Source organism: Halyomorpha halys, unplaced genomic scaffold (genome assembly GCF_000696795.3).
Source record: "Halyomorpha halys isolate HHAL.00 unplaced genomic scaffold, Hhal_1.1 Scaffold38.1, whole genome shotgun sequence".
Classification (NCBI taxonomy): Eukaryota; Metazoa; Arthropoda; class Insecta; order Hemiptera; family Pentatomidae; genus Halyomorpha; species Halyomorpha halys.
The window spans coordinates 700,310-716,450 of NW_027110526.1; the positions used below are offsets into that span (position 1 = coordinate 700,310).

The window sequence follows — 16,141 nt, forward strand, 5'->3', positions numbered from 1 at the left end:
AAAAAAAAGTAATTGAGCCAGCTCAAAAATTCACTGAATATTTTAAAGATAAGTTTAAGATAATCAATAGAAATAATAATAGAACAAACATATTTCATCAATAAAAAATATAAATGAAAATTTTAAAATCCAAAAATATTAGACAATGAAGAAAAAACCTTAAGGTAGATAACCAGTACCTTCAGTAGAATAAGAGTGTCTCATAACTGAGTGGTCACATTTTAGGATCAGATACTGTTCCTTAAGAGGAATAAAAAAGTCCATATGACCCATAGTCTGATTCTCAATAGTATGGGATAAAAATCAAATTTTATGTTTTTATCCATGTTATCCTTGATTTTTCTGAGAAAATCTCAAATAAATCTACTTTAAAGCTCTCTGAAAAAATGTAAGAAGTACCAAACTGAATATGAGGAAATTTCCTTTAAATGTAATAATATTCCTTTTGATATTGGATCCGCAAAAAAAGAAAATAAGCATTCCATTATGTTATTTTCAAAATTAAAGTTTAATATTTCTAAAGATTTTTGACATATGAAGCAGCTATTACTCTTCATCAGCTAAATTGTGAACATCCCAGATCTCAAAAAAGCTTCTTAATTTATTCAGCTTTAATATGGTGCAAAACAAGCCTACCTTCACTGGTCAATTAAGAATGCGAGGAAGAAAAAATTTAGAAAAAAGAAGCTACCAAAAGAGAATCATATTTAATTATAAATTATCTTGTTTTTTATCCAAAGTACACACAATTATTATTTTTTTAATTTCATTAATGATAAGTAAAAATTTCATTTACAGCAACTGCTCAAAATACCTCCCACCCTCCCTTCTACATACTCTACTTCTGAGAACAACATCTCCTGCTTTCCTTATTTCCCCTTCATCTCCGCATATTTGATAATGATTTTATTCTCCAAATCCTGTCTGATGTCCAATGACTCACCATAAACTAGCGTCTTTAATTATACTCATACTCAAAACCTCATAGAGGTGAGGTTAGAACTTCTTGCAGGCCACCTCAATGACCTATTCCACCCAATCCACCTATCTTCATAATTGTTATTTAGCCATTGTCTGAGAGGCAGGCTGTTATGGACTAGACAGCCTTCCTATTTAAACTAGCTGTACTGCCGAACTGCTAATGGTATACCAAATTGGAATGTCATTTTCTAGAATGTAAAGGAAAGCCACCAAATTAAACCTTTCTGGGATAAATATAGGGGACAAAAATCGACTATTAATAATACCCAGCCATACACTAACTCAAAAATTATAATAAATACACATGAATGCTCATTTTTACAGGTAGTCAGAATTCATAAACAAGTTATTTGATTCTAATGGCTACATGGAATTGGTAAAATTAAAGACAGTAGTTTATGGTGAGGCAGTGAACAGTAAAAAGGATTTGAAGAATAAAATAATTCTCAAGCATGAGGAGATGAAGTTGGAAGATGGGGAAATAGGAAGAACATATATATCTGCAAATACTTTAAATAGAATAAAATTAAAATTGTTACAGGATAGAATGACTGGAGATGGTTAGAAAAAAATCCAATAACCTGCAAAAATAGTTGAAAAATTTGATTTGAAAAAAAATTAATTGAATGACTTGGGACAAGAATATTACAAGCCACAATTTCGAATACCATTAAAATTGGAGCATCATAATTAGCTCTGCTCCTTCTTCATAAAGATATTTATTGTATTAGTTTTTTAAATCCCATAATTCAAACATTTTCACTAATTAAACAAGAATTTTAGAATTTATTGAAACTAATATACTGAAAAATTTCATCATGTTGTATGTACAAGCTGCTTTCTTGAGCCTTCCACTTTATTGTATTACAATGCATCATATAAACAAAAAACTATGTTATTTTATTGTGTAATAGCTGTGATAATTATGTGATTAAAATTGTTGATTTTCTGTTCTGAAGATAGTAGGAGTATTGAAATGTTTAGTTTTGTTACCTTAGATAATATATGAATATTATATCATCATTTAAGTAGTGAGACCTCATTACTCACAAAAATTAGTATTATGTTGTGTATACTTTAAAAAGTAAAAAAAAAAAATCAATAATCAACACATCGTTTTAGAAACTTTTAATTTCAACCATCATTTTATAATATTCCTATTTAATTTTTCTGATTTCAACAATTCTTTCAAAATATCTCTAGAATTAAGGATAGTTTTTTTTTTTTTTTTTTTAAGTGACATATTTTTTTTTTATTTACAAGGTATCACAGCATATGAGACGATATTGTACATGTGAATGAAAAAGCGAAAGAACAAAGTCTTTTCTAAAAAAATAGCATGACTAAAGGTCATTAAAAACCCGTCTTGGCCCAAGAAAAATAAAATATTATATTAACAAATTTAATAACAGTGAAAGTAAGGAAAAGTAAAAATACTGTGAACATTCTCCCCTGGGGCACAGGAGTCTCATTGTTCTTCCACTGTGCAACATATTATCATATCTGACTTTTAATGCCACTTAATAGTTTTTACCTCTGTTTGATGCGTTGTTATTTCATGTCACGTGCCAACAGATGATGCTAAAATCTTGATTCTTACAAAATGAAATCGCCTGTTTTTCCATTGGAGCCATCAATGGTGTCAACTTTTATCTCACTTGAAAAATTTAAATAAAGAATGTGTAACAACATAAGAGTTGTTGTGTGGCATTTCAATGACATAAAAAATAATAAATTATTATACCGTTCAGGTTGATATGAAACAGTTACTTACTGATATACTTTTGTAAGTAAAATTATTTATTACTTTTATAAGTAAAACTATTTATAACTTTCTAGTGACATTTTGAAGTCAATTTTTTTTTTCAATGCAAGAAAAAAAAGTTTTGTAGGAAAAACATAATAAATTTTCATTGCTCTATTTTTATTCCTTATCTGTAGTGATTTAAATATGTTATTTAAACATTGTAAATAACATGAAAAATAACTTATTCATTTAGAATGATACGTAACCAGTTTGAATAGCACCTCAAATTGACTATTCATTTAACTAGAAACCATTAATTGAAGAAAATGATAATTCAACAGTTATTTTTATTTAATGTATCAGTATATAAGATGTGTTTATACCTGTTCATGGTTGTATCAAAACAGGTTAAATTGATTTTATTTTAATTCCTAAGGAGTTATTTTTGAAACTATCATTTTATCAATAAAATTTCTGATTTGTATACGGTTATAATTACCTCATTATAACAAATATATTTATTTATCTTAAAAAAGTATTTTCCTGCACTAGTAAATGATTGCAAACAAATGTAATTCACATTTTTTTAAAATTTAACTTCAATTTTAATTTTATAATCATTTATACACATTGGATATGACAGGCTTTTTGAAAACCAAAATGTAAAATTTAGACTGATTTTTGGTTAAAATAGAAATAACAATTGGATTGCTCAAAATAAAACATTTATATTTATTATATACATGTATGTATAGTTGACCGTAAAAATTGATATATAGGGAGATGGTCAGGGTTGCGGTCAATAGTGAAACAAAAATAGTTTACAACTATTTATTTTCCGACGTTTCGCCCCACTTTGCAGGGCTTCATCAGGGCTGTCCAAATAAATAAGTTGAACAGTGCATCATATTCTGTTCAACTTATTTATTTAACAGTGCATCATATTCTGTTCAACTTATTTATTTAACAGTGCATCATATTCTGTTCAACTTATTTATTTAACAGTGCATCATATTCTCTTCAACTTATTTATTTAACAGTGCATCATATTCTCTTCAACTTATTTATTTGGACAGCCCTGATGAAGCCCTGCAAAGTGGGGTGAAACGTTGGAAAATAAATAGTTGTAAACTATTTTTGTTTCACTATTGACCGCAACCCTGACCATCTCCATATATATATATTTATTACAGTTTGGAGCAGAGTAATCTAATTCAGGTGTTAGAATTTTAGGCACAAGGTTTGAGCCCTGTTATAATAAAGAATTAATTATCCAATATATTAACCATGGATTGACCAAGGTTGCGGCACACCCAACATCATGCTAGGTTCTTATAAGTGAGAAAATTAGAATTAAGAAACAGTTTCTCTGATAAAAGGCACCTAACTGATGAAAACTCTTATAAACTACCAATTTACCATTTCTTTTGTTATATGAAAAGATTAAGTTAGAAGCCTGTATTCTGGAATTAAGATTCACAATTGGCCACTATACTTTGATGTAGCTTGTAGAATTTTAAATTATTTTAACCAATTCAAACATAAAAGCTAAGCAGCCAATAAACTTACATTGTCAACATCTTTTAAATAGTTGATGAAATCCAAATAATCCATTCATTGTAAAGATTTCAATCAAGATGCGTTTATCACAGACTTGGCCGTCTCTGGGAGTAGATAACCACTAACAGCACCGAGGAGATTAATAATAGTATATAGAAAGAAGTTGTACTGTATACCAAAAGTCTCATTGATGCTGACAAAGATCTTTACACAGATGAAGCCGGAAAAGCTATTTGTGAGTTGGGAGAGTCCATTGGCGAAGGCACGCAACCTGGTCGGAAATAGCTCTGAAGGAAGGGTCATTATGAAGGGGTTGATACCTACCGAGGTAATCGCGCAGAAACCAAACAATCCGATGTAGAGGAGGATTTTTTTCTGGCATATAAAGAAGGCTGTGAGAACAGAGGTGAAGATGGCTGCACCAATCATTGAAAACATCAGAAGTGGCCTCCGTCCTATAGGATCAGCGAGGAATGCAGCCAAGAAGGAAGATATAACAAATACAATACCCATCTCTACGGCCAGACATTGACCCAGCAAATCAATTGCATACACTGAAATTGTTGGTAATCCATTTAACGTGTTGACACAGCTGAGGATCTGCAAAGGGTCAATATAAGAAAAAGTATTAATATCTTGAATGTTTGATAACTCCAGGGAAGAGGAGTTTAGCTATAATATGAAAAACTGAAGAACATGATTTTCTCATCAATAAAAATTTAATTATTTAAGATTAGATAATGTACATAAAACATATTAATACATGCAAATAGTTGATTGAAAACTGGTTAAATCCATATTTTAAATGGGTAAGGAGTGATGAATCAATGATCTCTTTTTAAAAATACTAATTTATCAATAAAATTTCTGATTTTTATGAGGTCATGATAACCTCTATAATAATCAGTATACAATTTTATTACCTGTTATATTATGTTGTCAGCAAATGACTATAATTATATTATATGACACAATTACAGAATATAACAATTTTTTGTAACTTAACTTTAATTTTATTTGTGTGATCATAAATACATGTTGGATGGAACTGATATTAAAAAAAAAATCTAATAATCTATGATAAAAATGGAAGAAATAACAACATATTTCAAAAGTAAAACACTTTTATTTATTGTAGTCAAAAGCATAGTAGTCAAAATTCAATTTACCAATGACATACACACAGCCTATAGTAAGTATGTATTCCTTCAATGTTTGGGTTATAATTCTGACAGCATGGTTGAAGGGGATCCTAACATAATCTGCTTTAGATAACTGTTCATCAGAAAATTGATAATAAGGAGAGCCTCTATGCTTGGTTAATTTTTTAATATCACAATCTTAACATAAATGTTTCGTATTCATTTAATTTCTGACTTCCCTTGTTTCTAGGTTTCAAATTCAAAATCTCAAATCAATTATATTTGATGCAGAATGTTAGTTTCTTCATTCACTTTAATCTACTAAATATTGCATTGGTTATATACAAGTAGTAATAAACATAGAATGGTATGGTTAGGTTTTAGTATCAAAAATCGGTGTTAGTCATGGATGAACATAAAACTACTTGAACATAAAAGCCCAAATGAAAAATATTTTTACTAGTAGTCATTCTCTACTTAGTTCACACATTTTTAAAATGTAATACTAAGGTACAAGCTGTTAAGTAATTTTAAAATGACTTATAATAGAATTAAAGAATAGGTTTACTATTCTAAAATAAGTTAAAATAAAAAAAAAAAATTGATCAAACAGCAAGAATTTATCACCTGAAAATATTTTTTACTTTTGTAATAAATACTTTAAACGTATTATATACAACATGTAATCCAAATTCATAAGTGAAATGGACCAATTTTTAGAAAAATGTTTGGGGGACATGTGTTTAAAAATTTATTATCAATTAGATATATAAAATAAAACTGTAAAATATGATAATAGGAGAGTAGACTAAATACTTAAATTAATTAAAATTGAAAATTCAATCTATACCAAGAAATATATTCATTAGAATAATGCTTTATTTTTGTTGGTCAACCTATATTTTTGTTTTTGAGTATTTAAATAAAAGGATAAAATGGTATATCACAGGGCAAATAATGTATATCATTTTTTTTTTAAATACTTCTTATTTATTGATAGATATTACTCTATAATTGATAGATATTACTCTATAATCTGCCACACAGTGGAGGCTGAGCAAGTGCCCTAAAGCCGCAAACACTCAACTTGAGTGGAGAATCTGACAATTGCCAGAACTCCAATTGTCCATTTTTTTATTTACAATAAGTCTCTTAGCCACTGCCATTTCAACCTTCTAGGTGGGCTGTAGGGATGGGTGGAACTAGATAAGGTTTGAACCAAAGGATTAGGATGGTTGGAAAGGTTTATATGGAATTTTGAGAATTTGGTTGGTATGAGGTCAAGGACAAAAGGGATATGTAGGTCATGTAGTGTTCTGTTGGAAACGTAATAGGGTGCATTAACTATGGTTCTAAGGATTTTGGATTGAAAGGATTGGATACGTTTGATGTTCGACGGTTTAGCTGTTCCCCAAAGTTCAAGTCCGTAGGTCCAGATAGGTTGGAGTATAGTCTTATAAATTAGTAGTTTGTTTTCTAGTGAGAGATGAGAGATCCGGCTGAGCAGTCGGTATACTTGGCTCAATCGTCTGTTGAGTTCTTGCCTTTTAAGTCTAGTATGTTGGTTCCAGGTGAGTCTTTTGTCTAAAATGAATCCAAGGTATCGTACTGTGTGGGATCTGGGTAAAGGAATATTATTAAGAGTAACAGGTGGACAGAAGCTGCAGCGGAGAGCGAAAATCACATGAGTGCATTTCGATTCATTGACTTTTATCCGCCATTGGTTGCACCATTGCTCAATCCAGGTGAGGTGTGTTTGGAGATGTTGGAGATTATAATGATGGAGACAGTTGATGCAGTAGAAAGTGAATTGAATCAAAGTTGAAGGGAGATTTGATCTAAATCTTAAGTTTAAAAAAAAAATTAGCAAGAGTCTAAACTTTATGCTGGTTTGTGGATTTTCCCAATAAATTTTCTCTGTTCTTAAATAAATTTGGAAAACGGGGCTCTCTAAATAGCTTTCATTAAATAAATAATCTTTTTGAAAAATGTTTTACCACAATTTAACACAATTTGAAGTAAGTTCACATATTTTCAAACTTTTCTAGTTTTCAAGTTATCCCTATTGGAGGGAATGATATCCTCTCCTATTCCTATCCCTATCCTATCCTCTCCTATTACTATCCCACCTGTGTAATGACATCCCTGATTCCATTTTATTTTATAACAGTTTATTAATAACTACCATTTTCTATTGTATTGAAACTATATTAATTCTATTTTTTTATTGAAAAAAAAATATACCTACTTATGAATCCTAAAAATAAACTGCTGGAAAGTTAGCTATAAAATGTTCTGCACTTTCCATTTGAAGTGTATTGAACAAAGAACAAATTTTAGTTCCTTATATAACTTTTAATTCAGGTTCAACAATATAATAATTTTAATTTTCTTATTTCTCAGAACATTGATTTATATTTGGTTATTATTGTTTATAAAAGGAAAATGTTGGCTTTATTTCTTCAGCTTTTTGTATCATTTGTTACAATATGCTAATTTTTGGTTTGAAATATTTTCATTGTACACAAATTTCAATTGTAAAATCATTATTATTATTCATTGTTTAAGGTTCTACTGCCAAAATTATTTTATTAAACTATTTGATAATCTAGTTTCAGGCCTTCCCTCTTTCAGTTATGTAATTTTACACGATAATAATATAAATTCACTTGAATAATAATCTTGTTCATTCTCAGGCCTTTATGTCCCAGTTTTTAAATTGGACACACCTATATTATATAAATAGTAAAATAAAAACTGTTCCTCTTACACTCTGTCACTTTTTTATGAGGAAAAAAAATCCTCCTATTTTTATATAGTTTTAATTTCATTATGGTTATCAGATAGGGCACATTATTTACTTCATTGAGTACTATTGAGGAATATTCTATAAATCATGCTTGATATTCTTTATGTATAGACCATTATAGTAGTCTGAGATGGTTTAAGTATCTCTAGACCATTCTCCTTTATTATGAATATTCGGCACTTATGTTTTAATATCAACTTTTATGAAGTCGATAAGCTACTAAAGTTTTCTGGAACATCCTATAGTTCCAATATTTGTGTATTATATATTTCAATCTGTTTAATATATTTTTAATTCAGTTGCATAAATATTCAATTGAAAAGAAAAACTGTCAATCATAGGTACAGGTTTTCTTTTTCTGTGGTGGACATTATGTTTGTCTTCAGTTTAGAAGTGTACACGAACAAAACAACAATGATTTAAATAATATGAATGAATCCATTGCTTTATACTCAATGCTAAGATTGATCATGTTGTTGAAATAACAAATAGGGGGAAAAAATGTACTGTAAAATCTTTCTGACCTTTTTGTAATAAACTCCAGTAACCTCCTTGGGTTGTTCAAAAATAAAAAAAAGTCAGTTCATTAGTTTGAAATGAGAGTTTATTGTTTTATCCCTGTTTTGTGATAGATGGGCCAGAGGGCTCTATAATGATATTTATTTGTATTAAATTTTAGTGTTCTATACTAACTTATTTAATTTCTTATAGGTTGGAAAATCCATTTTAATAAAAATAAAAAAAACAAGTACAGTGATAAATACATTATATTGAATGCATGATTTGATATAAAAAGTACAAAAATGATAATTATAAGTACACAATTATAACTGTCAGTCTAATAGACCCATCTTTCAAATTACTGGTTAATTAAGTTATTGGTCATACATAAAAAGGAAAATGATATTTTATATAGAAGGTAAGCATTATACAAATTAAGGGGTTTTATTTAAGTTTAAGCCTCTGACTTTAGATGTATGGATCTACATTTAGGTTAAATATGGAATAAAAATTTGCTGCAGTCCAAACGTTGTAAGAAGGTAAAAATGTCTGGAAAAACTGAAAAGTTAAAACCAGAATGGAATTAAAAATGGCATCTATAGTAATAAAAATAAGACGTAAAATTTGTAAGAGCCCTTCAGTTCCTGATAATGAATAAGCAATGACAGCTTTTAATAAAAAAAAATAGCCATATTTAATTCCATTGAAAAGCATGAATTGCCCGTAATGCCAGATAATATCATAGGCTTTTCTTTTTATTCAGCTAGGTATATATGGTATATATGGTTGAGACGATCCTACTTAATGATACATTTTTAGAGGATAGTATTTTTTATTTGTATAATACATATTTTTAACATAAGTGGCTTTCAGATCAGTAAAGTGTTATTATAATTGCTAGAATTAGGACTGATTACTTATGTAAAAAAATTTAAAATATCTTCTTGATAAATTTGAATCGTTTATTGCAGAATGGAAACTTATAAATTTAGAAAGGGGTGAAAAGAAAAGTAATGAGTGCAGAGAGGAATGAGTTCAGTGTGACAATGTTGAAGAATTAAAAAAAAATCAAATCTTTCAGAATTTCTTCAGATCATAAGGTGTTGAAAACAGGTATACTACTGTGCTATACACACCATAACTAACTGGCTGAACTGAGAGATAATTCCGCATGCTAGTTGAGCCCTCATGTATTCAGTATGAAGTTTATCTACTTCAGAATCTTAGGCATAGACGATTAATACCACTGCTATGTATTAAATTGAAGTTGACCATCCTCTGAAAAAGATAGATTGCCATCTGAACTTTAAATGTGTAAAAAATCTGGAATCAGAAATCTTTGTTATAAACATCTGATTGAAATTTTGGCTCCATATACCAAAAGGAAATGGAAGAAAACTTTATAGAATAATTATACAAAAGGTGCTTGTGTTGATTATGATGGGGACAATGGCAATCGAGTTTTTCTCAAACTTCTTATTAAATCAATAGCTATAATTTTCATGTCATCGCGAAGTCATATAGTGTGAAGATGTGAAGGAATCGCACAAAGCTATGCTAAAAGAGACCATTTCACAAAGCCCCTTCAAATTGGGCTTACATGAACAATTTAATCCTGATGAAAATTTGGAAAGATATAAATAAAGCTAGGATTGTAATAAGTAATTTGCATATTTGAAAGGCAAATATTGTAGGAAAACCTTCAATCTGATTGTTTACCAAACCATAGTCAAAACAGTAATTAGTGTTGCTGTCAACAAAGAAATGAGTTTTCATCAGTTTAAAGTGTCTACTGCATTTATATAGGCAAATTAAGGAGGGGATGTATATCAACCAATGCAAAGGTTTCAATGAAAACTCCAATAAGATCAACAAATTATATGAAAGCCTATATGGACTGAAACAGGTCCCACTCCATTGGAATACAAAATTTACAAATTCTTAATCAGGATTGGTTTTAAACTTACCTCAGCAAACCCTAACCTATTTGCCAAAGATACAAACAGCAAAAATATCTAAGATGTAGATAGTATGTTGATAACGGACTGATTGCCGCTTTGGATGAAAAACAAGTATAGAGCTCCTATTTAAATTAAAACAGGTATTTAAAATCAAAACTAGACCAAACAATTTTTAATACGAATTGGAGATTAATAGGACTAAGAAATATATCAAAATAAATTGAACTGCATATATTAAGAGACTTCTTCAAAGAATTTCAGATGTATGAAAGTGGATCTGTGAGTGCTCCAATTCTTAAGAATCATTTGGGTAATATGAAAGAATATGTTAATGTCAAGATAACAAAGTTTATTGATTAGCTATGCCCTCCCTCACATATTCGATGGTTTACACAAAGCTTGAAACTGTCTTCTATCAAAATTCTTCTGATTATGACATAATCTGGGTCAAATGAATATTCTGTTATTAAAAGGGTCTCTTGAATTTAGGATAGGTTTATAAAGTAGGATTTTCCAATGTTGTTCCGATGCAGACCTTGGCGGGGATAATGACAGGTAATGCTTAAGGCATTGTATTTATGTATTTAGGAGGTGCCATCTTCTAGTTTAGTAACGGGCAGAGTTCTGATTTCATTTCAACCACTAAAGCTGAGGTCATCCTTCCAAGTTCAAGTGAGGGGGACAAGAGAAGTGATTGGGCTCAAAATGCTTCTTAAAGAGTCTGAGGTAGTAACTGAGTTCAAAGAAGGTAAAAATAATGTTGCCATTGAATGAGTACAAAGGTATAAAATACACATCCATTTGCCACATGTTTGTCAGAGTATAGTTTGCAGAGGATGAATTAAAAATTCAGAGAGTAGATACCCAAAATACACAACCTAATGTTGATGGAAGCCCTTTCTGGATCCAATAAAATTTAAAGAAATTTAATAGAGATTAAGTTAAATAAATCTTTTATTTTTTAAAAAGTTTTATGTTTATTTTATTAACACTAATATTTTAAATTATTTAACTAGTAAATGATGAAGGAAGATGTTGAATTAACAAAATTTATTGTAAAACCTTATTCTTTAAATTTTAACTTGTAAATTTTTTAACCTTAAATTCTTTTAAGTAACTTTCTAAAACCATTTCATACATCTATATAAATATAAAGACATATTTTTTAGAATGGCTAATATTTTAAGATAGAAAAACAGACTGTAATTGAAGTATGTTTATGATTGAATATCGATACCAACTTTAATACTTGTGGTGATCCGTATTCTTAGTCATTAGTGATTAGTATTCTTAATCTGATACTTCTTCATGAGTGGACGTCTCTGTGACTCAGAATTATTTCAAGGTTACTTTAACCTTGGGAAATTCTTTGTCTTGCTGTTTCAGGAATAAACATTGCAGCGATCAATCCGCTAAATGAGACCAACGTGTAAATTATGAAGTTGGTTTCAATACCCAGAGTTATGTTGACTGTGAAGAATATTTTCAAAGCGATGAAGCAAGCTATGGCGTCAACTGTCTGGGTTAATCCATTGACAAATGCTCGCAGCGATGTTCCGAATAGTTCTGATGGAAGTGCCAACATTATAAAAGACATGCCAGAACTGATGAAACTGAAACCGAAAACTCCAAAATAGAGAAACAATTTACTATTTCTCAAGTCCATGAAGTGAAAATGGAAGAACAGTAATATAGTTGAGACAGCGCAGCCAACCTGGGAGACCATGAGCACAGGCCGTCGCCCAAATGGATCAGAGAGCATGGATCCGAAGAATGATGAGACCACAGTGATAAAGCCCATCTCTATTGCCACCCACTTGCCACCAAGGAATTCCATCGTATATAATGAGATAGTAGCAGATCCGTTGAGCTGGTTCACGCTGCTTAAGATCTGCAACACCAATAACCGAAGCAACCACCAGGTTTTAAATCTTATTCATGGTTCGTCATTACTGTTTTAGGAATATAGGTATTGGGAACCGAATCCGTAATAGGAATTGAGCTCTTTAAATGAGCTCTGGATTCTATTCCAACTTGGACTATCTATTCTCTCGAATTTACAAATCCTTTTAAAAGAAAATTTTATATTTAAAGTATAGTAAAAGTGTATCGTCCCCATCAAAAAGTGGAAGACATTTTTTATAAATTAATGTATGAAAGTAATACAAATACAATTAATAACAAAAGAAAACTAGCAATGATTGTAATTACATACTAATTGACTACATAAACAATACAAATAAAACGCAATAGCCAATGGCATGTTCTTTATTACGATTAATTACAAGATGAAGTTCTAAATTTTGAACCTAATCTTCTATTGTGTAAAATATTTTTACAATTGTAGAATGATCTTTCTTTATGAAAAACGTGATGGGAAAAAATGTATATACACTTAAAATGATCGAGTTGTCAATGTGGTTGAGAACAAATGAATCACTTCCACTTAAGTTTTTATTCATATTATCTACAATGGACAACCGCGAAATCAGCACAAAAAAAAAAATAAATCATTTTTTCACTTCTTCTATTTGGTCTGGAATGTAAGTTATACCGAATTTAAATTGATTTAGTAATTTTAATCTATCGGTTGCACCCTGACAGCGAAATGGTACAAACAAAAGGCTGTTCGGTCCAACAACGTTCTGCAGGTTATTGTTAAATTGTTGCACCCACCATTACGTTGGCCGTTAGTCAGGGCCATGATTGGGCTGATAAGGAATCTCGTTCTTTACCAGGCCAATCATGCACCTCTCAGGGATCACGGCAATGTGCGCCACCTCATCGGGCTCCTCATGCGTGCTTTCCAGGATACTCAAAGACGAACCAGTGTTACAAGCGGTAAAGCCCGGTCAGGTGGTGTGTATGCGTGTTAGAACGAAGGAAATGGTGGAGGGTACTGTTGGAGTTCTTCATATATTAGCCAAGGAGTGCTACAACAGAGCTACCATCAGGGGTCAGCTGGGGATTTCAATCTTCGTCCAGCTTCTCTTTGATGAAATTGAGAACGTTCAGCGGGTCGCTGCTGGCGTGCTCTGTGGACTGGCCAAGGACAAAGAGGGCGCCGAGCTGACTGAGCAAGAGGGGGCGACGGCGCCGCTTACTGAGATGCTCCACTCCCGCAAGGAAGGAGTTGCGACATAAGTAGCTGCAGTGTTATTCAGAATGTCCGAAGACAAGCCTCAAGATTACAAAAAAACGGCTGTCAATGGAGTTGACTAATTACTTGTTCAGAGAGAATCAATAAGGGTCAAGGTGCTGAGGAGAGGTGGTCAGTGGTAAGACCTAGAGACTGGTCCTCACTCAAAACCAGGGAAGTAGTAGAGAGGCCTGAGAAAATATAAGTGGAGACCTTGAGCACGCTGCCAAGACCGTCCGTGCTAGGTGAAGAACCGCATCCTGCCCGAGGTGGCACTGCTGACTGAACACGGCGGATCTAGACCGGGAGGTCGATATATATTCCTGGTGGCAAGCAGCAGTGCTACCAGTACTGGCATGGAGCCAACAGCAGTAAGGATCTGCTGGGTCCTTACCATATAATCAACTGCGAGGGAACAAACGCTACAAATGACGCAGAAGTCGGAAATGTTGGCCGAAAGGTGCACATTCCCCTAACATCTTTTATGATGGTCAAGAAAAAAACTGGACATTACGCATTTCTTCTCAAAATGGCTACAGTTCTCTTGTGGATTCTCGCCGGGAAGAACGAATAAGAAGAAGTAGTCAATCGAAATTCACGATTTTTTAATTTTATTTTTTACGTTCATTGCTATTCTTCTTTCTCGCATAGGTTAATTGTTGTGCGCAATTAATGAGGCTTTAAGATCCACCGGACACCACAGTACAGTAGATTGCCAACCTCTCACCATATCAGTACACAACTCATTTATTCTGGCACTAAGAACATATACATTACACACCCTAGGGTCATCTCCCCTAGAAGCTAGCGCCGTGCTGCCGGCCAAGGTGAATTCACTAGTAGGCCTGCTGCCCTAGGGTATTAGGACTTTTTTGACTGGTCCAATAACCCGGCAGGAAGTAACTATACGATTCATAGAAATCATATTAGCCTCGGAACTCCACTGACAAATTGGAAACGACATGGCAGGAAAAAGGACTTTAGAATAGCAACTTGGAACATAAAAATTATCATAGGAAAGGCAAAAGAACTCGTGGAGGAGATCATAAAGTACAAGGTGGACATTCTCAGTATATCTGAGGTAAAAAGGAAAATAATTGGGGAAGTGAGTCTGGATAAGGGATATACTCTCATATATTCAGGAGTCCCTAAAGGTTAACAGGAGGGATAAAAAAGCAATGAAGTAAAATACTAAACAAGAAAATGGAGGATTGAGAAGCTGTCTCGCCTAGAATAATAACAACCAATTTCCATTTGTCTCCTGGTAAAATCACTTTAGTACAAATGTATGCTCCTACTCAACAATTTTACTCTGACCTTAAACCCAAGAACGGGATGGGACTTTAGAGATACACATGGAGTTATGGAAAAGCATAGTGGAGAAAGAACAAAGAATTGATTGACTTCTGCACCGGACATGTTTATAGGTAACTCATTTTTTCCCCACAAGAAAATTGACAAAATTACCTTCTCAGCACAGGAAATAAAGAGTATTATCGACTATTTTCTTTATGATCGCGATATTAAACACTGTTTCACAGACGTTAAGGTAATCTGAGTGATGTTATTCCAAGTAACATACAAACTGTACACCACACAGAAAACAGCTTGCGGGCGCTAATAGAGCCAACACTAGACCAGGCTGGATTACGACCTGGAAGACAAACCCAGGATCACATATTCGCCCTAAGAATTATCATAGAAAAGGCATGGGATAGGAATTAGAGCTATCATATTGCTTTTTTAGACCTAAAAGCTGCCTTCGATTCAGTGCCCCGATAAGAAATCTGGAGGGCACTTAGAGCCAAAAGAGTTCCCACAGACCTCCTGGAAGCGATTAAATCAACTTATCAAACCCAAAAGGAATAGTGAGTATCAATGGCCGAGAGTTAAAGCCATTTTCTCCAGAAAGAGGTGTGCAACAAGCCTCAGTCCATTATTATATATTGTCTTTATGGATGAAATCCACAAAATATGCAGGAGAAGAACTGCTTGGACTGTAGTCGGTATATGGAACATGAGGACGGTACAAGTACAGGGGTTTCTATATGCAGACGATATCGTGCTTGTGACAGAGTCAGGGGAAATAGAATGGGAAGAAAAACTGGCTCGCAAAGCAAAGAGTATTAACAGCCGCAAGAGCATGGTTATGACTTGCCAAAGATGAAATGGACGTCGGCAATGTAAGCTTAGTGTGCAATGATGAAGTATTGGAAAAGATGGACTTCTATACCTATCTTGGAACAATTTTCAATAAGTCTTGTAAAATAGACCAAGAAGTGTCCAATAGGATAATTAAAG

The 16,141-nt window shown here is 32.2% G+C and overlaps 1 protein-coding gene across 5 annotated transcripts in view; it reads right to left on the reverse strand.

Moving 5' to 3' along the window:
• Positions 1-3,597: 3,597 nt before the first annotated feature.
• LOC106687304 (solute carrier family 2, facilitated glucose transporter member 6) overlaps positions 3,598-16,141 on the reverse strand; it is a 145,199-nt gene continuing 132,655 nt past the window's right edge. For 2 of the 5 annotated variants that reach the window (XM_067048703.1, XM_067048702.1), the window contains exon 5: positions 12,038-12,592. In XM_067048703.1, the coding sequence (XP_066904804.1) occupies positions 12,053-12,592 (540 nt within the window). In that variant the 3' untranslated portion in view covers positions 12,038-12,052. Of the gene's footprint in view, positions 4,889-12,024; positions 12,593-16,141 lie in introns of those variants that run through there. The other 3 variants (XM_067048706.1, XM_067048705.1, XM_067048704.1) reach the window with 3 other exon arrangements.